General features: G+C 44.9%; 1 protein-coding gene across 1 annotated transcript; it reads right to left on the reverse strand.

The window, feature by feature from the left end:
• Positions 1–1,000: 1,000 nt before the first annotated feature.
• On the reverse strand, positions 1,001–4,290 carry LOC142301874 (gastrokine-1-like). The gene is made up of 6 exons (XM_075342913.1): positions 4,229–4,290; positions 3,657–3,698; positions 2,251–2,388; positions 2,069–2,167; positions 1,488–1,617; positions 1,001–1,160 (listed from the first exon to the last, which is right to left on the reverse strand). The coding sequence occupies exons 1-6, from the start codon at positions 4,238–4,240 to the stop codon at positions 1,087–1,089; spliced, it is 495 nt and encodes a 164-aa protein (XP_075199028.1). The 5' UTR covers positions 4,241–4,290; the 3' UTR covers positions 1,001–1,086.
• Positions 4,291–25,895: the final 21,605 nt, after the last annotated feature.

The following is a 25,895-nucleotide window of genomic DNA, read 5'->3' on the forward strand; positions in this document are numbered from 1 at the left end:
CCCCTGACCCTCACCGGCCCGGTGACGAGTATTCCCCAAGACCCCGTGGGGTGCTCCATGTACTTCACAAGAGACATGGGGGCTGGACCAAATATATAGGAAATGCTATGGCTGCAGCATATGCATCACATAGGAGACACTGGGGCTGGAGTATATACATCACATAGGAGATGCTTGGGTTGGAGCATATACAACACATAGGAAATGCTGGAACTACTGTATATACATTACATAGGAGATGCTGGGGTTCGAGCATATACATTACAGGAGATGCTGGGGCTGGAGCGAATAATTCACTAGAGCCACGAGGGCTGCACTGTATATATCACAGATACTGGGACTGCAATAAATACATCACAAGAGATACTGAGGGCATATTCAGCACAGGAGATGCTGGGGGCATATCCGTCACAGGAGATGCTGGGGCATATACATCGCAGGAGACACTGGGTGGGTGATTTACATCGCAGGACATTCTGGGGTAATATACATTGCAGGACATGCTGGGGGTATATATATCACTGTAGGAGCTGGTTGCGTATACATCACAGGAGACGCTGGAGCATTTACATTACAGGAGATGCTGGGGCAGCATATATCTTACATGTGACCATGGGGCATATACATCACAGGAGATGCTAGGGCATGCACATCACAGGAGACACTGTGGCATATAAATCCAGGAGATGCTGGGGGCATAAGTATTAAAGAAAAGGCTGGCGCACATAAACATCATGGGAGGGGCTGGAGCATATACATCACAGGAGACACTGAGGGAAATACATCATAGGAGATGCATATACATTATTGGGGAGGATGGGGCGCATACTTCACTGAGGAGGCTGGGGGATATACAACTCTGAGGAGGCTTGGACATATACATCATTGGAGACACTGGGGCATGTACATCACTGGAAAGCCTGTATCTATGATACAACTTAATATGAAAAGTTATATAAAAGTCTCTGACACATGACACACAAACAAGAGAGCAAAACTTTTATATAAATGCTTTATTGATAGTAAAAAAAAGATCCAAACAGAGAATGCATAACATTTGATATAAAGTTCAAAAAACAAATTGAATTAAAAGCAGAAAGTGATGCCTAATATGGTGATGATGCTCTTGGGGTCACAATCGGAATGATGATGCTTATCCCCTAATAAAGTAGAGAAGAAAAAGAACATAAATATCAGGTTAGAATCAACATCTACATACATGTGTTATTTATTGTACAAGTGATCACATAATTTCTAGAGAGACCCATATTTAGACAAGAATGTGCCTTGTAGAATGACCTCCCAACCAGTGTAGGTTAATCCTTCAAGGGGTGTTGGACACTTCAACTTTTCTGAATTACAACAACCAGTATGTACTTACTTAACTAATGGCGCCTGAATAGAATAACACATTTGTTATACTAGTTGGAGGTAAATATACAGTAAGTAATAGATAAAAGATAGTGTTAAAAGACTCTGGACTTTACCTTTGGATACTTCAGCAGTGTAGGATGGGATGCCGCCACAAAGGGCTTCAATATGGACCCCATATATGCCAATATTAGCAATAGGGACTTCGTTGACATTATACTTGAAGAAATGCGTTGTGGTCTGGACCTGAAAATTAAATATAATCTTAGATTAGAGATATATTTTTAAGAAAGAAATTGTCGTAAGGAGGACATTTCCCACCATAGATGCAGAGTATGCATATCTTAAGGGGCTCTTATAAGGATTCTTCACATTGAATAGGTATGGCAATAAATTCAAAGAAGGAATTGTACAATGTATTGAAGCCATGAAAATTGGGGCAGCAGGACCTCCAGCACTGAGAGGAATCGGCATGATGTGTTTTTAAGCTACACCTAAGAGCAGCCTAATTTTTATCTTTGAAATGGAGCCACCCATGATAGGGGGGTTCCGTTGCAAAGATAATGAAATTATAGAATCCACTAACCAAAGCTATTGGCCAGAAAATCTTACATTTCTTGAAAGTAGAATAGACATTGAGTTAAAAAAAATATTTAACTCAATCTTTCTAATGACAGTAAATGTTTGAACTCCTTACGGGTTTCTGTTGGAGGACTTCAAGGCTTGGGAAGACAGCGTTATCCATTTTTGTCACGACGCACATCTGCTTTCCATAGAGTCGTGTTGCAAATACTCCCTTTAAATGAAAAAGATTGAAGCAAATGACGCATTTAACACTTTCATCCATACAAATGGTTGGAGGATTACACAGGTACTCACTCTCCCATAGTCACAAATAGAGTTCCAGGAGTTCCAGCCATTGAGATTGTTAATGTTGGCGACGTGGTCCTGGTTGTTAATATTCACTGTCTGATGTACATTCTCACCAACGTTCCCTTGATTGTTAATATCTATATTCTGTACAGGAAAATTAGAAAGTTACTAAAAATATCAATCAGGAGAGTCTAACAAGGGGTGGCAAGAACATAGCAGCGCAAGTATGTAGCCACATAATACAACTATTCTGCTTTATAAATAAGTAGATATCCTGTCCTGCAACTCTAATGGGGGCCCTGAAGCTAGCTGGAGAGACAGCTCCAATATCCAGTAAGCAAACAAACCCAATAGAGAGCGATAGAATACAATAGAGTAGTCAGCAAGCCAAGTCAGTATCAGGATGTCTCGTTAATACCAAGAAAAAAACAAGCTGTGGTCACGTGGAAGCAAGGGGTCGGATATCAGGAAGACTAGTAAATGACAGAAGGGAGAAACGGAGTCAAAGTCAGTAATAATAATTAAGGTCAGCAGCCGGAAGGTCAAAACTACATGCAGGGGCAGAGAAGTCAAAGGAGAGGACCAGGGTCAGACAGACAGGGCACAGGAGACACAGGACAGAATCGGGGAGTCAGGAGAACTAGACAGATGAGCAGTACAGGGAAGGCACAAGTCAGGACAAGGTAGCTGGGAGGAAGGACTGATCAAAATACACTCATGGAAGCCAAACACACTCGCTTCAGAGCAGGATTATTACTGGCGGTGTTCCGGAGGTAGCAGCACCAAGATATAGCAGTATGACCTCCGGAATTAGGTAGAATGGAACAATCCCCTACTATGAGACCAGTACCCCTGGAGAGAGGATACATGCTACAGCTCAGCAGCAACTGGGCCAAGCATAGATCATGACATAACCAATTTTGGTGGAAGAAATAGTTAAAAACCCCACTGCCATGGAAGAAATGCCAAGTTCAGGCTGATGAGGATCGTGATCTTTATCAACGCGTTTCAGAGATAATTCTCCTTCTTCAGGTCAAAATCACAGAGAAGAAGGAGACATCTCTAAAACACATTGACAACAAAAGATCATGATCCTTATAAGCCTGAATTTGGGATTTCTTCCACGACAATGCGGTTTTTAATCTTTTCTTCCGCCCACATTGGTTATCTTGTATTGGGGTGCTGCGGCTGCTGTGCTACACACTTTCACAACTTCAAAAGGTGAGCTTTTATATACTCCAATTGGGGTTTGCTAATATCTCTCATAAGATCCTATCTGCGCTTCTCGGTCACTCCAGTTGTCTTATAGTTTTCATTTGGAATTGCTTCATAAATAAGTGGAAAAGAGAAAATCTTTTCACATAAAAGTACATATTAATAGTAAATATACAGAATATTAGAGAGATTCTTACATCAGTAGCAAGCAGAGATCCAAGGAGAGCAGCGAAAATCACCTGCAAGACAAAATGTGAACGTTATTGTAATTCCATTATGGTTTTTACATATATTTTGTTTTAGAAGAATTTTCCAGTTTTAATAAATGTTCATTCACTAACAGTAAATGGTGAAGTTTGTTATTGACCGACTGTAAGCAGAGATCTTCTGCTGTTCTGTATAAGTACCACATACACCCATTGCATTTCAATCTTTGCAACCCCTTCTTTTATGTCTAGTATATATTTGGGCTTCCCATATACAATGATCCATTGGGCCTATTCTGATATTAGTGGGCTATATTGGTATATCTATTAAGTCATAAAAATATTTTAAAAAATTGACGTGTTCATTAAGCCCAATATGATTAAAATGTTGTATCCTATACAACGTTTTCCATTTTTCTGGGAATGATTGCTGAATCACACAGACATTAATTATTATATTTCAACCCTCTGATATTGCCTTCAAACCCTATCAGTATAATCTATAATCTAACCTCTAAATTGTGTCAACCATTATATGAATCATTTCAGTAGTAGATACATACCAGAGTTTTCATTTTGGTTTCTCTCCCGGTACAGAAGCTTAGAATGAAAGGTACAGACCCTTCTTTTGGGCTCCTTTATATACAGAAGAAAGGACAACCAACCCAACTGAGACATTTGGCTTTGGACTGTGTCCACCTTGTGAAGAAAAAGACACAATCAACTTTTTATCTTATTAAACATAGATATGGAAAGTCTTGGTTTGATAATGGTCCCATTGTATTAGGTTCATATTGTGCAATGCAAGGTACAGTGTGTAGCCAAATCTAGAATTGCCAAAATGGGAACATAGGAATGACCTATTCTATAACGTCTGTATAAAATTTTAGTTGTGGAAATTTACTGTTAGAGGGACATTATGTATTTGCGCTATTATTTACTATCTATCGCTAACTATATGTTCGGAAACTAACCAATAATATAAAAATCACTAGAACATTAAATACTAATAGAACATTAGTGGTTACCCACTTTGGTTTTGTTTGCTGATATCACTTGGTGTCAATTTATGATTTTGGCTTTTAATTACATCTAAACAGTGTGACATAGGATTGGCCTGACCATTGGTGCAACAGGAACCCAAGAGGTGAGGGTGCGCACTTCCAGCTCCAAGCAGCTTCTGTCACAGACTCATAAAGAGGTGCATTATAATGAATTATTGGACAGCAAGGGGACCATATGATATTCCTGCACAGGAGCTCCTTTCTATCTGTGTCCACCCCTGGTGTGACAAGTAGAGGTGGCATCATTGTGCCCTCCTCCACTGTAAACTATGGTGAGAAAAAAAAGAAGAAATAGACAAACAAATTGAAAAGAGAATTTCAAAAGTCATGGCGGCTAAAAAGGCGCTCTACATAAAGCCCTAGTGGAAAAGAGACCACAGTGTGGCAACACTTCACATACAGAGCAAGGATTTCACTTGAGTATGCAGCCTATATATGTTTTGAACCATCCTACAGCATATTTCAGCCCACTATATACAGGCCTATCCTGTAAGATTTTATACCTTTCAGCCCCTCAATATCCCATTCTGCAGTATTTTACTCCCTTCTGCCCCCCCTCAAGCAGTAATCAATTATCTCAATCCCCTCTACATACAACTCCATAGTCCTGTGCATCACTCCTCTCAGTTCCTCTATATACAGCTTCAGCCTGCATTCCGTAGCTTTTTTTAGCACCTCTATATACAGCTTCATCCTGCAGTACATCACACCGGTTAACCCCTCCAAATACAGCTGTATCATGCAGTATATCACTCCTCTCAGTCCTTTGTATAGAACCCCATTTTGCAGTAAATTACTTTTGTCAGAATCTTGTATATAGCTTGATCCTGCAGTATATCACACCTTTCAGCTGCAACTACATACAGCATCATACTGCAATGTATAACTCTTGCCAACTACTCTTTATACAGTTCCTTTCTCTAGTATATTTCTCCTTTCAGTGCCTCTATATATAGTCCCATCCTGCATATCACTTTTTTTCAGCCCCCTCTAAACACCCCCCATTCTGCAGTATAGAATATCTCTCCTTTCATCTCTTATATACACAGCCCCATGCTGCATTTTATCTTTCTTTTCAGCTCTCACTTAAGACAGTTCCATTCTGCAGTGTATTTATCTTTTCAGCTATCAGTATACAGGGCCATGTTGCAGTATTGCTCTGCTTTCATGCCTTCTGCACATATGTAGCCCCATCCTGCAGTACATCATTCCTCTCAGCCCCTCTATACACAGCCCCATCCTGCAGTACAGCATTCCTCTCAGCCCCTCTATACACAGCCCCATCCTGCAGTATAGCCCTCTGTTTACTCTTTCTCACCTAGCATCCCTGCACCATCCTGCAACAAGCCGGCTAGAATAAGTGGTTGACCAAGGAGCTGATAGCTGATAGCTTTCTTACTTATCAGTGCTATTAACAGTACCTGTGTCCAGAGGATGCAGTTACTTTTATAAGCGCTGCGGTTAATGCAGAACACCTCTAGACATTACTAGAATTGCCAGATGGCCAATCTGGCCCAGTTTCTACCATCCTAAGAAACAAAAGAACATTTGAAAAATGATGATGCTGACTTGAAAAGTAAACATAAGATACATGTTATTTATTAGCATTTTTAGTGTAGGATGAATTTCTAGTTTATAAAAATTTGAAGTTTGAAATTGCAACGTTTTCTAAATTTTAGTAAAATTTAATTTCCATTTAGAAAAATATCAAAACATATCAGTTTCATATAAATGTACTACTAACATAGCGTATGTGTTGTGAAAAAATGATCTCATATTCCCTGGGATATGTTGAGGCATCCCAGAGTTAAAGGGAATCTGTCACCAGGTTTTTGTCACCTAATCTGAAAGCAGCATAATGTAAGGGCAGAGATCCTGATTCCAGCTGTGTTTCATAGGTTCATGCCTGCCAGTCTGGGAGCCATACTTCGACAGGTAACACAGAACAAGGAGACCCAACTGGAGTCCCAATCCCCATTTCCAAAAATTAGGGACAGACACCATCAAAGTAGCATTAATTGCCTCAGACTACAAATAGTATAATAGCTTGGATGCATGAGACAGGGCTTTGCCCAGCATTTCTAGCTTAAACATTGATCAGTAGCAGGTGGATGAGTGACAGGTGTAGGCCTGGTGCTCTGAGACCCCTGCCACTACAGGCAACAGACAACATGGAGACTCAACTTGGAGTCTCCACATTTTAAAGAATTAGGGGCAGACACCACCAGTACAGTGGCATCAATTGCCCCATAGTACATATAGTATAATTGTGCAGCATGGATGCATGGGACATGAACTGGCTCAGCATTTCTATCTTAAACATTGATCAGTAAGAGGTTCATTAACAAGAATTGGGACTCTGTTGTGTGCTGCCTGTAGTGGCAGGGGTCTCAGAGCACCAGGCCTACACATATCATGCATCCACCTGTCACTGATCAATGATTAATGGATTACTGCGGACCTGGATTAGGGTTTTGCAGGAAAATGAATTGGTGAATGGGGGTGTCTCTTGTCTTTATTTCTTTAATAATTTTTCTCTTTTTATGTCTTTTAGGTTTGTTTTTGTGGAACGTTGTTAGAATTTACTATGGATTACGGCGGAATAAATTGGTGAACAAGGGCTGTAGTTGGGGGGTTGTTTGTTCAAATAGTTTTTTTTCAAATTACTGGATTAGTAATGAGGTTGTCTGATAGATGCCCCCCCATTACTTATATACCAGGGCTTGATGCCAGCTGGCAATTCACAGCTTGTATCAGCCCCATATATTACCCCATTTGCCACCGCACCAGGGCAATGGGAAGAGTTGAGTACTGTGCCAGGTTTTGTGCATTTAACGGCCCTTACCACAATAATAATATCAGCCCCCAGAGACCTTTCACCATTTTTTGTTAATTATTTGTTCAAATAATTTTAAAAAATATGACTGGGATTCCCTCTATTTCTGAAAACCAGCCAAGGTACAGCTGACAGCTGAGGGTTGCAGCCCGCAACTTTTGCTGTACCTTTGCTGGTTATGAAAATTAGGGGGAACCCCATGTCATTCTTTTTCTAAAATTGTTTATTAACTCTGCTAAATAGCTGTACAAGCTATCTATCTATCTATCTATCTATCTATCTATCTATCTATCTATCTATCTAACTAGTATCTATCTATCTATCTAGTATCTATCTATCTATCTATCTATCTATTTTTCTATCCTTTAGCTGTCTGTCTGCGTCATTATACTATTTGTACTCTGGGGGAATTGATGCCCTTTTTCCTGATGTCTGCACCTAATTTTTTGAAATGTGGAGACTCCAACTTGGGTCTTCTTTTTCTGTGTTGCCTGTAGTGGCAGGGTCTTAGGCTATGTGCCAAAGGGACAATGTACCAAAGGGATTTTGCCTCGGAAAACTTGCAGATTTATCTGGATTTAGCAAGTACAGACACTCCCCATGTTATCCTATGGGATTTGGGGAGCACTGTATCAATGGTGCGGTATGTGCGGCTGCGGAATATGCTGCAGATGTCCCGCAGAAGCACGTAACTGCATGTCAATTATTCATGCGGAAATATCTGCAAAATTCCCACTCCACTATGGAGATAAAGGCTGGGAATTCCGCAGGTACTTCCACACTTCTCCCCCAGGCTTAATGCAACAAAAATGCTTGGAACCCGCAGCAATGGATAGCTGCAGATTCGGTGGAGCAGCTGCGGAAAACCTGCGGACAAACCTGCGGAAATATCCGCGAGTACGTTGTCCCGTAAGAACATAGCCTTAGAGATCCAGGCCTACACCTGTCATTCATACACATGTTACTGATCAATGTTTAAGCTAGAAATCCTGGGCCAGAAGTTGTTTTAGGCCCTGTCCCATGTATCCATCCTGCGCCATTATACTATTTGTAGTCTAAGGAAATTGATGCCTCTGTACTAGTGTCTGCCCCAAATTTTAGAAAATGGAGATGGGGACTCCTACTTGGGTCTTCTTTTTGTGTGTTACCTGTAGCAGTAGGGATCCCAGAGTGGCAAACGTGCACCTACCTGTCACTCACCTACCTCTGTTATTATCCTTAAGTGTGTCTAGTGTAGCGCCCCTGAAGCCATCAGGGTGCTACAAGGTTCTGCATCCCTACAAGGATGCAGGGCCTACCCCCTAGGTCCCCGGGAGACCAGTGCCGGTAACATCAAAAACCCAGGTAATCCTAGTTTTTCCCCAACAATCCTCCATACAATGGTACTAAGCTAGGGTCGGACCAATGGATGGCCGCCTAGAGGTGGAGACAAACCAGTCCACTAGTTGACCAGGTGGGAGGGGCAGACTGTGGAGAGTAGTAAGTGAGTTGACAGCAGTAGAGGAGTGAAGGTGGAAGTGAAGCAACGACCTGACTTAGGTTAACGGTAACCTGGTACCCAGGATAGTAGTTGCCGGTGGAGTACGGTGGAGTACTCCCAAAACTACGCACCGACGGGGTACAGGACCCTAGGACAGGAAAGAGCTTCAAGCCGACCTGTTAACACCTGCACCCTAAGAATCCGAAGACTCAGTAGCAAAGGGAGAACTGGGGACAGGACCAGAGACTCTAACACCACAGGGTTCACACTACCGTCAGTCAGAAAGAAGTGAACAAACCACCGGACAGGGACCCCCAGTTGCTCTATGCCATGGGGACCCATTTACCAGTGAGTAAAAACCAGTTGCCCTATACCTCTGTGTGGACTACCTTCTTCCGACGCCCATCACAACACCAATCCTCTGGGGCCCGGGCCCTACTTGCGGAGCGCCTACCATCCAGGCTGCAATTACCACGAGCCCCAGTAGTGACATTCTGCAGCGGCGGCTCCATATATATATATATATATAGCCGCAACACCGCAAGTGGCGTCACTTATGAACACTAACCTAAATCCCCTGTAAATACACCCGATTACAAAAAGGGCGCAGGGCACGGAATCGGGCAACGGCCACCACCATGACATTCCTAAGAGAGACACTGCCCGGGACCAAGTATCCCATATCCCTGGGCACAACACTAGCAATAACAGTGTATGAAGCTAATATTGCAGCTATCCGAGTGGCTGAGCAAAAAAGCAGTTTGAACTGTTGCATGAGGTATGAGGGCTCCCAGTCCACCAGGCCTACACTGTTACGAACCGGCACCGCCATAGCCGCAAGCAGCCTGCTGCGGTTCCTGTTGCGCTCAGGCGCCGGCTGCCGTTCTTGGCCGTGCCTCGGGTCGTCCAGTTGGCTGCTCCTTCCACCACGTCTAAGTGTGAAGAGGCGGCTAGTGCACATGCGTGCGCCGATTTACCCCAGCCAGAGTCTATGCCTGGTGTTTTGCCTAGTGAGCATGCTCAGCCTGATTGTGTTATGTCTGAGACTAAGTCCTCAGTTCAGGCTACTGAGCATGCTCTCACAATTAACCCTAACAGCCTCTTTGCACAGGTACTTGGACTTCGTACTGTGTCTAAGTTCTGGGATGTGCCTACTGAGCATGCTCAAACTGATAGTCTGCTTTCTGAGCCTGTTGCTCAGGCTACTGAGCATGCTCAGGCACTTAGTGCATCAGAGGCTAGGTCCGGTAAGGACCTCACTGAGCATGTCCGTGAGGTGGCAGGCCCTGATAGGGCAGAGAGTTCTTGGTGGCATAAGCCTTATTGGAAGTGGTAGGTAGGGCTAGGCGAACGGTGCCTGTCACGCCAAGATTCGTGGCTCAGCACATGAGGGTCAGGCGCTCTGCTTCCTTGCTACCGTTCCTGTTGTGCTAGAGCAGTCCAGTGGCGTTAACTGGGCTGCGGCTGCTGTGTCACCTGTTCAGTTGTGCCTCCTACGCACACGGACAGAATACCTGTTGCGTCACCTGTCCGAGAGTGCCCTCTACGCACACGGACAGTGTACCTGATGCGCCACCTGTCCGGTTGTGCCCTCTACGCGCACGGACAGCGCACCCCAGAACCCCTGTGAAGTTAACAGGGTGTTCCTGGATTGGGTGTGTGAACCGTATTATCCTCCTCGGCTTCCCAGTCAAATGCTACTGGTGTGACTACCTGGTCTGACGTGTCCTTTACACACGTGGCCAGTCGAGTGGTGGCCAGAAACGCTAATCGGAGGACCGCTCGGCCTGACGTGTCTTACACACGTGGCCGACAGGGTGCTGTCGCAGCGGTCTTCTCGGTCAACGCTAACTGGTTACCATCCGGCCTGACGTGTTGTTACACACGTGGTCGGAGTAGCGTCCGCTCCACCGAAACGCTAACTGGGTTGTCGTCTGGTCTGACGTGTCCCTACACACGTGACCGGTTCCTTGAGTTATCTCAGAGCCATCCAGTTCTATAGTCTCCGCCTAACCCACAGGGTGCCAGCAGCTCCATTACCATTTGGAGCACAGTGGGCCCCGACTGGCGATTGGGATATATACCCCTGGTCCTAATCTGCCGGTCCCCCCGTAACAGTAAGACTGCGCCAGGGTCTGGCTGGCATGGCGGAGATGGAGCAGCTACGTCATTCATACTGCAGCTTGATGCCAGAGTGAGATCTCTGGAGAAGTCTGCTCTTGCTGCTGATATGGATGATGTGGTGGCTCAAGCGGCTGCAATGGTGTCCGTCACCAAGCCTACTCCAACCCTCCCTCACCTCTCGCTGCCCAACAAGTTTACGGGGAACAGCAAGGCATGTAGGGGATTCGTGAATCAGTGCTCAGTCCATCTAGAGCTGTTGGCTGCACGGTTTCCTACAGAGAGGTTGAAGGTGGGGTTTATCATCTCCTTGCTCTCTGATAGAGCAGTGGAGTGGGCTACACCATTGTGGGAGAGGAATGACCCCGTATTACAGGACTCTAAGGTGTTTTTGGAGTCCTTGCGACAAGTGTTCCTGGGGCCTCAGGTCACTCACGACTCGGCCCTACAGCTACTGACTTTGGAGCAGGGGCGTACCTCCTCAAGTCAATATGCTGTGAGTTTCAGGACACTTGCTGCAAAACTGGGGTGGTCAGAGAGGACTCTCATTCCACTGTTCTGGAGGGGATTAGCCTCGCACGTGAAGGACGCATTAGCGTCGCGTGAGGTACCAACTTCCCTTGAGGGCCTCATGACTTTGGCTACCCGCATTGACCTGCGGACCTCCGAACGTCAGCTGGAGCGCAGGTCAGAGTGTCGTTAAGCCACTGTAGTGGTCTCTCCTACTGCACCTCCCTTAGAGGACATCTCTGTCCCTATGGACATCTCTAGGGTTGGTGTTGCTAGGTCTTCGAGTCGCAAGGGCATTTCCTGTTTTGCTTGTGGGCAGTATGGTCATTATGCCAACCGTTGCCCAAAGCGTCAGGGTAAGCGACTGCGATTGGTGACCATAGCTGGAGGTAGACTGGACTCTGCGTCATCCATTAGGGTGACGTTTCCTGCGTCCATTTCCTTTAAGGGGTCAACATGGTTCACAAGGGCAAGTGTGGACACAGGTGCTGGGGATAGTTTCATCTCCTCCTCTTTTGCCCGGCGGCATGCCATCCCTCTGGTGCAAATGCCAAGGCCAGTGAGAGTCCGTGTGGTGGATGGGTCCTTGTTGCCCAAGGTAATTCACCAGCGGACAGTGCCCATTACCCTTGCCATGTCATCTGGGCATAGGGAGACCATTTCATTTCTGGTTCTCCCTAAGGGTGCAGATGATATTCTGCTGGGTATTCCTTGGTTGAAGCGACATATCGACTGGTCGTCTGGGGTGATTACGCGGTGGAGCGAGTCTTGTAGCTCCCACTGCATGTCTCCATCTTCCGCCCGTCGCTCAGTGGTATCTGTGGTGACTATAGACCATTCGAGTGAGAGGGCCGGTAGAGGGGGGGGGTACTGTTACGAACCGGCGCCGCCATAGCCGCAAGCAGCCTGCTGCGGTTCCTGTTGCGCTCAGGCGCCGGCTGCCGTTCTTGGCCGTGCCTCGGGTCGTCCAGTTGGCTGCTCCTTCCACCACGTCTAAGTGTGAAGAGGCGGCTAGTGCACATGCGTGCGCCGATTTACCCCAGCCAGAGTCTATGCCTGGTGTTTTGCCTAGTGAGCATGCTCAGCCTGATTGTGTTATGTCTGAGACTAAGTCCTCAGTTCAGGCTACTGAGCATGCTCTCACAATTAACCCTAACAGCCTCTTTGCACAGGTACTTGGACTTCGTACTGTGTCTAAGTTCTGGGATGTGCCTACTGAGCATGCTCAAACTGATAGTCTGCTTTCTGAGCCTGTTGCTCAGGCTACTGAGCATGCTCAGGCACTTAGTGCATCAGAGGCTAGGTCCGGTAAGGACCTCACTGAGCATGTCCGTGAGGTGGCAGGCCCTGATAGGGCAGAGAGTTCTTGGTGGCATAAGCCTTATTGGAAGTGGTAGGTAGGGCTAGGCGAACGGTGCCTGTCACGCCAAGATTCGTGGCTCAGCACATGAGGGTCAGGCGCTCTGCTTCCTTGCTACCGTTCCTGTTGTGCTAGAGCAGTCCAGTGGCGTTAACTGGGCTGCGGCTGCTGTGTCACCTGTTCAGTTGTGCCTCCTACGCACACGGACAGCAGCTCCATTACCATTTGGAGCACGGTGGGCCCCGACTGGCGATTGGGATATATACCCCTGGTCCTAATCTGCCGGTCCCCCCGTAACATCCACCTGTCACTCACCACCTCAATATTTCTAATGTTATTAGTCTAGGAAACTAATGGCTGTGCCACAACAGTGGGGCTTCACTGTAAAACGGTTTGAGCTGTTTTGGCAGCTTTTGGGCCCCCCTGAAGGTGTTGTTTATGCCTTTGGTTTTGCCTCCCATTGAACTCAATGGGATTCTGGTACATTTGTAGAACTGTTCGGCGAACACCAGTAAATTAAGCAAACTGAACCAAACCTTGAAAGATTCGCTCATCTCTATTTTTGACTAGATCTAAAATTGGGTATGTCACTACACAATGGACAGTGGACATCATCAGGATTTCCAGGGGCACACAACCTGTCAAACTGTCTGTAGGCGGTGGTAAAATCCCTGAGGTACAAAATGTTGGTGTAATGTTATGTGATGTAAAGTTTAATATGTTCCTGCAAAGTATAGTGATATGGTATAATGCATAAGGTAATATGTGTATTAGGGTATGTTATAAGATAGGTAGCCCGGCAACTGACTGCAGGGCAAGTTGCAGTTGGGATTAGCCGCTGGGGAGGAGTTAGTGCTGAGAAAAAGGACAGTCTCCATCTTGTAATTCAGATAGGGTTTCTGACTGAGAAGAGAGCAGAGAGCTGGCTTAGGTGCAAGGCGTTACCAGCATCCATTTTTCCTCCAACAGGGGATACAGACGTGGAGTTCGGCAGTGGGAAGAGGCAGAGAACTTGTTAAAAACCGCAGACCTAAGCCAGGGGGGGTCATATAATAATAATAATTTTTATTTCTATAGCGCCAACATATTCCGCAGCGCTTTCCAATCCAGAGGAGACATGTACAGACAATATGAGACAATACAAAATAACAACATTAAGATACTAGGAGAGAGGGCCCTGTTCGTAAGCTTACAGTCTGAGGAAATAGGGGAGGCACAAAAAGGTGAATGGGTCATAGTATAAAGGACAGATGCGAATGGAGATAGATCACCTGGGAACCAAAAGAAAGTCCTGCAGTGAGCTGTAACCAAGGAAAGAAGGCAAGAAAGTGTCTTACCCCATGTGTTGTACCACCATTTGTTGAAAAAGACTGTTCAGTAAAGTGTGTTTTGAAGACGAACTTTAGGTGTCTCGAGATTCATGCGTGGCCGATCCTGAGTGCGGTCACTTGGAATATGGCAGCAAAATGCAAGAAACCAGTGAGTGTAATGCACCGCTCTCACATCAACACACTCAACCAACAATCCGTTTTCAATATCAGGTGCCAGGTAACCAAGGTGCAACAATGTGGCCTCTCTCCACGACTACCGCCCTCTGGCACCTTACATGTCAACCCACCACCAATCTGATATTTATTGCCTATCATAACTGAATATTATTTCTTTCTATTAACCTACTTCCTCTTTCCAATAAAAATACTTTAATAAGGGTATGTGCGCACGTTGCTTTTTACCTGCTTTTTACCTGCTTTTTTGCTGCTTTTTCTTCTGCGCTGTTTAATGCCAAAATGGATGTGTTCTTCTATTCAAGCAAAGTCTATGGGAATTTGGGTTTCTTGTTCACACTATGTTGTTCAAAATGCTGCCTTTTTGTGGCAGAACTTTGGTCAAAAACTCAGCTTTGCAGTGCAAAACCCAAATGGCAAAAACAATTGACATGTTGCTTCTTTGAAAAGCTGAGTTTTTGACCAAAGTTCTGCCACAAAAAGGCAGCATTTTGAACAACATAGTGTGAACAAGAAACCCAAATTCCCATAGACTTTGCTTGAATGGAAGAACACATCCATTTTGGCATTAAACAGCGCAGAAGAAAAAGCAGCAAAAAAGCAGGTAAAAAGCAACGTGCGCACATACCCTTAATGTGGAGAATAGCTTTCATTCATAATCTATTGATTAATTGAACTTGTCATGTGATTCATACAACCAACCCAAGCCATAGGCAGCCAGTTATATTATTGTCTGCTATTTCAGAGGAAATACTGTATACTTTGACGTTCTTTCCAAGGACCAAAGCTGGAGATGAGATTAATCCTGTTCTGCCCCACCTGGCTCTTCACAGACTTGCAGCGAGTGACACATACTACAGTCTCCATCTCGGGCAATACGGTCTCTGGCAATGGTCTGCCAGATTTTCCAGGTATATTTTCTGTGAAATACCACAACATTTCAGAGAATAATATTCCAGGCTGCAATTAAGCATCCAGGCTATGATTCAGGCTGCCTGTGTTATTGGCAGTATGAATCTGTTACGCCCTGGCCTATCAGATCGTCACAGGGTATTGTGCAATCTGCCCTTCTGCACAGTATCTACATCCTCCTTGGTTACAGATCCCTGTCCTCCGGTGTTGCTAAGAGCAGAGCCAGTCAAAACCCTAGGAACACTCTGCACCACACCCACCAGACACACCATTGGGGGGCCTGAAGGGAATAGGGCCACCCACTTGGGGGGTTGATAGGAGAGAGTCAGAGGTGTTAGGAGTAGTGAAGAGGAGAATGTGGAGTGGTGACTCTCGAAGTGAGAGGTCACAGGTTTGGGAGCAGGGCTCCTTGAGACTACTAGGTGGCAGACATTGATCTGGCCCTGGTAGGAGCTGGAACCCCGCTCGCAGGGGATCATGTCAAGGGGCACGGATCTGCCGAGGAGGGCAGCCAGCGGCCTTGAGCAATCTCCAGGCAGGGGCCAAGGCACGACGGGGTACGTGGACCCTAGGCTGGGAAGTAGCTTCACGCATCCTGGTAATTTACCCGACGAGGGTGAAGTCTTCAATATTCATCCTCCACAAGCTCCAAAATAGGGATACTAGCGCAACGAGGGGGATAAGACTTTCCCACTATATTGTCCAGAAAATCCAAAGCATGAACCCTGAGAGAAAGCTCTCTCCGTTAGCCAAATGGGTGAGCGGGACCCGACTAGTTCTACACTACAGAGTCCAACTAGTGAAGAAAGTGCCACGGGAAAGGTCACAGGCTAACAAGCAACACCAAGGGGCACGGATTCAAGCGTGCTCCCTCCCTGCTGCGGCGTTGCTCAGACTTCTAGTTCACAAGTTGTCAGTGTCAGCATTCTTGGACTGAGTGAGTATGCAGAAACCCTTTCCTCCCCAACGGCACCCCCTCAACCACCATCAACGGGCCCCGGGGCAAACCCCCTACCCACGAAGGTGTTAAACACCTTGCTGCCATACCACCGCAACCGGGCGCTTCCAACAGCAGTGGTGGTATTCCATCTTACCACGCACCATGGGTGGCGTCGCGAACTTCTAACCTCCCTGTACATATCCCCCCCTTTTAAATTCGAGTGTCCGCACAACCCCGGGTCCGGAGACTCTTCGAGCCACCGCGGTTCCGGATCCGAGCGGCTCGGCCGCTGGCACGGGGGCGAAACACCTCAAAAAACCTGGCGTCATAAACAAGATATGAGCAGGACCCACTTACCTGGGTGACGTGCGCCATGAAAGCCGAAAAAAGCGAGTCGAGTCCTTTTCCCGCCAATTCCGCCATTTTCCGCCATCTTTTCGCGCCAAAACGCTGTCTTCCCTGACGATTTACTATTGAAAAATGTTATAATGCCAGTGGTTTTACGATGCCAGAGAACTGTTAGGTATCGGTGTTTTCGTTTGTTGTTTTTCACAGTTTGTTGTTTTCCATATAGATATCAGCAAATGAAAGTTTGAGTAAATAATTGAAAATGAACGAAGAAGTTACCTGATTAACAACCAAATTCCTTTTCAATGTGTACACCCGGTACATGGACTCCATTATATTTTATAAATATATATAAGTAAATATGGACCATGGTCACAGGACTGGCGTGACAGTCACGAACTTGTGTATTGTATATAGTTGCCCCTCCTGTGCCAACCAGAGTCGTCTAAAGACAACACCCGTGACCTTAATCTGGTCACAGACCCGCGGATAGGTTTCTAGGGGGACAGGTTGTTTGGGTGGCGGGTTATTGGGTCCGGGACATTGGGACTGGACTCTTGCAGGAAGGGGCTGCAACGGAGCAGGTTGAGCCTCCGTTACCAATAAAATCCTTAGCGTCCCACCGTTGGACAATGAACTCTTACAAGTTAGTAACGTTTAAGAAAAGTGCCTCCCCTGCGTGAGATGAACCTGTTAATAAATGCTTTACCCATGTTATCTTTCTTTTTTCTAAGGTTAAAACAAAATAAACCTCTGGTTTCCTGTAGCTCGGGGACGAGCTACGTTTAACCAAGGGGGAATGTGACACCCTGGCCTATCAGGTCGTCACAGGGTATTGTGAAATCTGCCCTTCTGCACAGTATCCACATCCTCCTTGGTTACAGATCCCTGTCCTCCAGTGTTGCTAAGAGCAGAGCCAGTCAAAACCCTAGGAACACTCTGCACCACACCCACCAGACAAACATTTGGGGGGCCTGAAGGGAATAGGGCCACCCACTTGGGGGGTTGGTAGGGGAGAGTCAGAGGTGTTAGGATCAGTGAAGAGTAGAGTGTGGAGTGGTGACTCTCGAACTGAGAGGTCACTGGTTTGGGAGCAGTGCTCCTTGAGCCTACTAGGTGGCAGATATTGGTCTGGGCCTGGTAGGAGCTGGAATCCCAGTCGCAGGGGATCGTGTCAAGGGGCACGGATCTGCCGAGGAGGGCAGCCGGCAGCCTTGAGCCATCTCCGGGCAGGGGTCAGGGCACGACGGGGTACGTGGACCCTAGGCTGGGAAGTAGCTTCACGCATCCTGGTAATTTACCCGACGAGGATGAAGTCTTCAATATTCATCCTCCACCTGCTCCAAAATCGGGGTACTAGCACAACGAGGGGGATAGGACTTTATATAGTCCAGAAAATCCCAAGCGTGAACCCTAAGAGCAAGCTTACTCCATTAGCCATATGGGTGAGTGGGACCCAACTAGTTCTACACTATGGGGTCCAACTAGTGAAGAAAGTGCCACGGGAAAGGTCACAGGCTAACAAGCAACACCAAGGGGCACGGATCCAAGCGTGCTCCCTCCCTGCTGCAGCGGTGCTCAGACTTCTGGTTTACAAGTTGTCGGTGTCAGCATTCTTGGACTGAGTGAGTACGCAGAAACCCTTTCCTCCCCAACGGCACCCCCTCAACCACCATCAACGGACCCTGGGGCAAACCCCCTACCCACAGAGGGGTTAAACACCTTGCTGCCATACCACCGCCACCGGGCGCTCCCAACAGCAGCTGGGTATTCCATCTTACCGCGCACCGTGGGTGGCGTCACGAATTTCTAACCTCCCTGTAGATATCCCCCCTTTTAAATTCGAGTGTCCGCATGGTCCAGAGACCCCTTGAGCCACCGCGGTTCCGGATCCAAGCGGCTCGGCCGCTGGCTCGGGGGCAGTACAAATCACCTGACAAGTTCCCTATAAGCTTTAGAATTAATTATGAGAGCAATGGAAAACCAAGGTAAAGAAAATAAATATTTTTTTTCCATAATTCACATCCAAACGTTACCACTTTCTGTGCCCTAACATAATTGTACATTGCATTAAGTGTGATCATCTGTGGAGCAGGTTTAGCATCTAAGTCCTTGTCACACATTGCAGAGGCCGGCTGTGTTGTACAGCATTTACCTCTAACAGCAGCAACTGCAGCTCCGATCACTGCTATTTACCATTTAGATGCTGCTGTTAATCATTGACAGCAAAATCTAAAAAGCCTGGTTGCCGATGCACAGGTGTATCAGCTCCCATGGCCATCCTGTGATGTAGTTACAAGATGTTGATGGGTTATGGTGGCAGCTTGTGGCTGGGCTTCATAGAAGAGCATCATTTAAATGATATTACCGAATAATGAGAAAGAGATTGAATAATTGCAGTTTCAAGTCCTCTAAACTAACTCAGAAGGAAAGGAGCAATATTTCAATATTGGAACACAAATTTGGTTGCATTAGATTGTGGACATCATGTTGCATTTGTATGGCCCCCTAAGGTTCCAAATTTTTCACTTTTGCAAGAGGTAACCTGAAAAAGTGAACACCACAATTTGTTATCCACTTTTTTTCTGAGCATGGCAATACCCCACATGTAGTCAAAAAGTTCTGTTTGAACAAACGGGAGGGCTCGGAACAGAAGAAGGAACATTTGAATTTTGGAACACAAAGTTGAATGACAGATTGTGGGCACCATGTCACATTTACAGGCCCCCTAAAGTGCCTAAACATTTGACACCATTTTAAAAACAAGATTCATCAAGGAAGGGCTGTGTTGGGAATTTTGAACCCATAGGTGTTTTTTTTTTCCCACCAAAATGTTGTTAAGGTTATTTTGACAATAGATAATAGGAGGAAATGGGCCCCATAGTTTGTTACAAAATTTCTCCTGAACACAGTGATCCCCATAAAAGGTCAAAACCAATGTTTTGCCACATGGCAAAACTCGGAATGAAAACAGCGCTATTCAATTTTTGAAACGCAAATTTGAACTGTATGATGTATTTTCAGAGCCTCTGAGGTGCACAAATGCAGAAACACCAACATGAGACCCCATTTGGCAAAATAAACCTCATCATAAATTCATCTATAGGTGTGGTCAGCATTTTAAAAACAAAAATGGTAGGGTTTTTCCACTAAAATGCCACTAAAATTCCACTTTTGCCTCAAATTTAAATTTAAACAAAGGGTAACAGAAGAAAGTGCACAGGACAATTTGTTATGCAATTTTTATCGAACGTGGCAATACGCCTTATGTGGTTGGATACTACTGTTCGAGCACACAGCAGGTATCAGGTGGGAAGGAGCGTGACTTAGCTTTTAGAAGCTTTCAGATTCCGTTATAGAATGTGGGTTCCATTAGCCAAACCCCTGAGGTGCCAGATCAGTAGAAGCCCCACAAGTGACCCCATATTGGAAACTTTAGTGCTTATGGAATTCATCTATGGGTGAAGTGAGTATTTTGAACCCACAGGTGCATCACAGGATCTTATAACATTAGGATGTGGAAATATAACATTTTAGTGGTAAAAGTGTAATTTTTTTTATTAGCACCAACCTTGGCAGTTACACAAGGGTTAAAGGAAGGAACTGGACACCAGAATTTATTCCGCAATTACTCCTGAACACGGTGATGCCCTATATAGCGTGTGCTCTGTCTTGCACCATTTTTGCACACAGACGTTTTCTGCAGGCGGACACTCGAACGTAGTCGACTAATGATGTTACCAAATTTATGTAGTTTTTATGCTTTGCTACTTTTACACACTAAAAACTATATTTTACAAGAATAAAACTGATTTTGCATCTCCATATTCTGAGAGCTGTAACTTTTTATTTTTTTTTCCCTAATGAGCCATTTTAGAGCTTGGGTTTTTGTTTTATTTTTACAGTTTGGCAGTTTCTTCTACATTTTTTTTTTTACATACGACTTTTTGATCGCTTTTTATTCAACTTTTGTGTCAGTATGATGTAAAACTAACATTTTTGTCATGTTTTTTATTTTTAGTTTTTCTTGTACAAAAAAATAAGACAGTTTTATAGATCGGGTTATTCTGCGTGTGGCAATTCCAATTATGTGTATGTTTCTTTGTTTAGTTTTCTTTTAACACACAAGCTGATTTTTTTAGTGGCAGAATGGCCTTTTTGTGAGATTTTTTGCGTTTTTTTAACTTTTTTAAATATTGTATTGAACTTTTATTTTGCTTTTTTTATTTAGTCTCACTGTGGAACATAAATATTATTCTCTTTGATCACTGGTCTCATGTATTGTACTACTCTTGTACTGCAGTATATGAGACCTGTCAGTGTCTCACTGACAGAGCCTATTAGACCATGCTCATAGCAGGATCTAACAGGCCATCGTACCCAGGGGTCATCAGAAGACCTTAGGGTACTATGGCAAAGATCAGCATCAGTAAATATGATTGCAGGGCAGATTCCATCAAATTGGGTCTTTTAATCCCCTTTCAACCTGTTAGACATGCTTGTCACGATTGAATGCCAAGAGTGTGCAAAGCAGTAATCAAAGCAAAAGGTGGCTACTTTGAAGAACCTAGAACATAAGACATATTTTCAGTTGTTTCACACTTTTTTGTTAATGCCTTCAATGGGAATCTACAATTTTCAGAGTCATAAAAAAAGAAAACTCTTTAAATGAGAAGGTGGGTCAAAATGCTTGGTCTGTACATATATATATACCTAATATATAAAGCTGAATGTGTGTATGTGTGTATATGTGTGTATGTGTGTGTGTATGTCCGGGATTGGCATCCGCACCGTCGCAGCTACAAATTTTGCACACTCACACTTCTGTACCCCGAGAGCGTCATAGGCTATGTTTTGAGGGGAAATTTTAACCCTGCTCTTTACAGTTATTCACCAAAAAACCTGCCTCCATTAAAGCAAATGGAGCTGTGAGCCACAGTGCACCCAGAACTTCAGAAGAATGTGCAGCCACGCCCTTATATGGAATGTTGGCATGTCACAATGCAGCCAGGGAAAGAGACAGACACAGACAGGGAAAGAGACAGACACAGACAGGGTAAGAAACAGACATAGACAGGGTAAGAGACAGACACAAAGAGACAGACACAGACAAAGAGACAGACTGACAGGGAAAGAGACAGACAGGGAAAGAGAGGGAAAGAGAGAGACAGGTTAAGAGACAGACACATACAGGTAAAGAGACAGACACAGACAAAAAGACAGACAGACACAGGGAAACAGAAAGACAGGGAAAGAGAGGGAAAGAGAAAGACAGGGAAAGTGACAGAGATAGATAGACAGACAAGGAAAGAGATAGATAGACAGATGGAAAGAGATTGAGACAGACGGAGAAAAAGACAGAGACAGTCAGAGAGAGACAGGGAAAGAGACAGACAAAGAGAGAGAGAGAGACAGAGAGATATATACAGAGGGGGAGACAGACAGAGAATGGGAGAGAAACAGAGAGACAGTTACAATCCCGGGTGTTAATATATTCTATTTATACATTCTATCCCGGGAATGTTAATACATCCTATTTTGTTAACAGCAGTTATTAACCCGGGCGAAGCCGGGTAGTACAGCTAGTATATATATATATATATATATATATATATATATACAGTTAGGTCCAGAAATATTTGGACAGTGACACAATTTTCGCGAGTTGGGCTCTGCATGCCACCACATTGGATTTGAAATGAAATCTTTACAACAGAATTCAAGTGCAGATTGTAACGTTTAATTTGAAGGTTTGAACAAAAATATCTGATAGAAATTGTAGGAATTGTACACATTTCTTTACAAACACTCCACATTTTAGGAGGTCAAAAGTAATTGGACAAATAAACCAAACCCAAACAAAATATTTTTATTTTCAATATTTTGTTGCGAATCCTTTGGAGGCAATCACTGCCTTAAGTCTGGAACCCATGGACATCACCAAACGCTGGGTTTCCTCCTTCTTAATGCTTTGCCAGGCCTTTACAGCTGCAGCCGTCAGGTCTTGCTTGTTTGTGGGTCTTTCCGTCTTAAGTCTGGATTTGAGCAAGTGAAATGCATGCTCAATTGGGTTAAGATCTGGTGATTGACTTGGCCATTGCAGAATGTTCCACTTTTTTGCACTCATGAACTCCTGGGTAGCTTTGGCTGTATGCTTGGGGTCATTGTCCATCTGTACTATGAAGCGCCGTCCGATCAACTTTGCGGCATTTGGCTGAATCTGGGCTGAAAGTATATCCCGGTACACTTCAGAATTCATCCGGCTACTCTTGTCTGCTGTTATGTCATCAATAAACACAAGTGACCCAGTGCCATTGAAAGCCATGCATGCCCATGCCATCACGTTGCCTCCACCATGTTTTACAGAGGATGTGGTGTGCCTTGGATCATGTGCCGTTCCCTTTCTTCTCCAAACTTTTTTCTTCCCATCATTCTGGTACAGGTTGATCTTTGTCTCATCTGTCCATAGAATACTTTTCCAGAACTGAGCTGGCTTCATGAGGTGTTTTTCAGCAAATTTAACTCTGGCCTGTCTATTTTTGGAATTGATGAATGGTTTGCATCTAGATGTGAACCCTTTGTATTTACTTTCATGGAGTTTTCTCTTTACTGTGTTGACTTAGAGACAGATACACCTACTTCACTGAGAGTGTTCTGGACTTCAGTTGATGTTGTGAACGGGTTCTTCTTCACCAAAGAAAGTATGCGGCGATCATCCACCACTGTTGTCATCCGTGGACGCCCAGGCCTTTTTGAGTTCCCAAGCTCACCAGTCAATTCCTTTTTTCTCAGAATGTACCCGACTGTTGATTTTGCTACTCCAAGCGTGTCTGCTATCTCTCTGATGGATTTTTTCTTTTTTTTCAGCCTCAGGATGTTCTGCTTCACCTCAATTGAGAGTTCCTTAGACCGCATGTTGTCTGGTCACAGCAACAGCTTCCAAATGCAAAACCACACACCTGTAATCAACCCCAGACCTTTTAACTACTTCATTGATTACAGGTTAACGAGGGAGACGCCTTCAGAGTTAATTGCAGCCCTTAGAGTCCCTTGTCCAATTACTTTTGGTCCCTTGAAAAAGAGGAGGCTATGCATTACAGAGCTATGATTCCTAAACCCTTTCTCCGATTTGGATGTGAAAACTCTCATATTGCAGCTGGGAGTGTGCACTTTCAGCCCATATTATATATATAATTGTATTTCTGAACATGTTTTTGTAAACAGCTAAAATAACAAAACTTGTGTCACTGTCCAAATATTTCTGGACCTAACTGTATATATATATACACACACAGCATATATATATATATATATATATATATATATTAGTGATGAGCGAGCATGCTTGTCACTACTCGGTACTCGCACGAGTATCACTGTACTCGGGCTGCTCGGCGGGGACCGAGTAATCTCGCGATACTCGTGCTTTACTCGTGGTCTTCATTTCTGCATGTTGGCGCTCTTTTGAGAGCCAGCCCTCATGCAGGGATTGGCTGGCAGACCACTGCAATGCCACAGCCCTGTTAGTTGTGGAATTGCAGTGATTGGCCGGCCTGCACAGCGTCACCGAGCCTTTATATCGGCCGGCGCGCTGTGCTCTGCTCACAGCTATTCTGACAGTGAGTGTAGGGAGAGTGTCGCTGATTCAGGGAAAGCTTTGCGGCCCTTTATAGCTTTTTCAGTTGCAGGGCTGCAAACAGTGTGACCAAAAGTCCTTCTCAGGACTATTCTAGTTGTATACAGGCAGGCAGGGTATAGCCAGGTCGGAGTACAGTAGCAGAGTCCTTCTCAGGACTATTGTTGCTATATACAGGCAGGGTATAGCCAGGTCTGAATACAGGCTAGTGACCAAAAGAGTCCTTGTCAGGACTATTGTAGCAGTATACAGGCAGGCAGGCAGGCAGGGTAGTGGTGACCGTATACCAGCCTTCATATCTGGGGCTGGTGTACACAGTGTAAAACAGTCCAGATAGTGTCTGACTTGTCTGTACTGTAATTGTCGCTCCCCAAAAAAACCTGTTAGTAGGTTATTATTGCGTCCGTGCTTGGTTTTTAAAACCGCACGTGTGTGCCTGTTGGTGGCAGCGTACAGGTGCACTGGTGTGCGTTTACCAAACTATTATATAACGCACAAGTGTAGTGTATAATACACGTCAGTCAGCAGTGGCTGATAGTGTCAGAGTTCTTAATTTTTGCTCCTAAAACCTGTGTTAGGTTATTATTGCGTCCGTGCTTGGTTTTTAAAACCGCACGTGTGTGCCTGTTGGTGGCAGCGTACAGGTGCACTGGTGTGCGTTTACCAAACTATTATATAACGCACAAGTGTAGTGTATAATACACGTCAGTCAGCAGTGGCTGATAGTGTCAGAGTTCTTAATTTTTGCTCCTAAAACCTGTGTTAGGTTATTATTGCGTCCGTGCTTGGTTTTTAAAACCGCACGTGTGTGCCTGTTGGTGGCAGCGTACAGGTGCACTGGTGTGCGTTTACCAAACTATTATATAACGCACAAGTGTAGTGTATAATACACGTCAGTCAGCAGTGGCTGATAGTGTCAGAGTTCTTAATTTTTGCTCCTAAAACCTGTGTTAGGTTATTATTGCGTCCGTGCTTGGTTTTTAAAACCGCACGTGTGTGCCTGTTGGTGGCAGCGTACAGGTGCACTGGTGTGCGTTTACCAAACTATTATATAACGCACAAGTGTAGTGTATAATACACGTCAGTCAGCAGTGGCTGATAGTGTCAGAGTTCTTAATTTTTGCTCCTAAAACCTGTGTTAGGTTATTATTGCGTCCGTGCTTGGTTTTTAAAACCGCACGTGTGTGCCTGTTGGTGGCAGCGTACAGGTGCACTGGTGTGCGTTTACCAAACTATTATATAACGCACAAGTGTAGTGTATAATACACGTCAGTCAGCAGTGGCTGATAGTGTCAGAGTTCTTAATTTTTGCTCCTAAAACCTGTGTTAGGTTATTATTGCGTCCGTGCTTGGTTTTTAAAACCGCACGTGTGTGCCTGTTGGTGGCAGCGTACAGGTGCACTGGTGTGCAATTTCCAGAAACTTTGATATAACGCACAAGTAGTGAATATACACGTCAGCAGTGCACAGCATTGCAAAATGCGCAAGGGCATTGGCAAGGAACAAGGAAGTGGACGT

The sequence above is a fragment of the Anomaloglossus baeobatrachus genome, chromosome 4 (genome assembly GCF_048569485.1).
Source record: "Anomaloglossus baeobatrachus isolate aAnoBae1 chromosome 4, aAnoBae1.hap1, whole genome shotgun sequence".
NCBI classification, from domain to species: domain Eukaryota; kingdom Metazoa; phylum Chordata; class Amphibia; order Anura; family Aromobatidae; genus Anomaloglossus; species Anomaloglossus baeobatrachus.

What these genes read in the sequence shown, in the direction of transcription:
- LOC142301874 (XM_075342913.1), bottom strand. An exon ending in CTATTTGTGACTATGGGAGA is followed by an intron (nt 2,168 to 2,250) that starts GTGAGTACCTGT and finishes TTTCATTTAAAG; the next exon opens with GGAGTATTTGCAACACGACT. An exon ending in CACTGCTGAAGTATCCAAAG is followed by an intron (nt 1,161 to 1,487) that starts GTAAAGTCCAGA and finishes CTACTTTATTAG; the next exon opens with GGGATAAGCATCATCATTCC.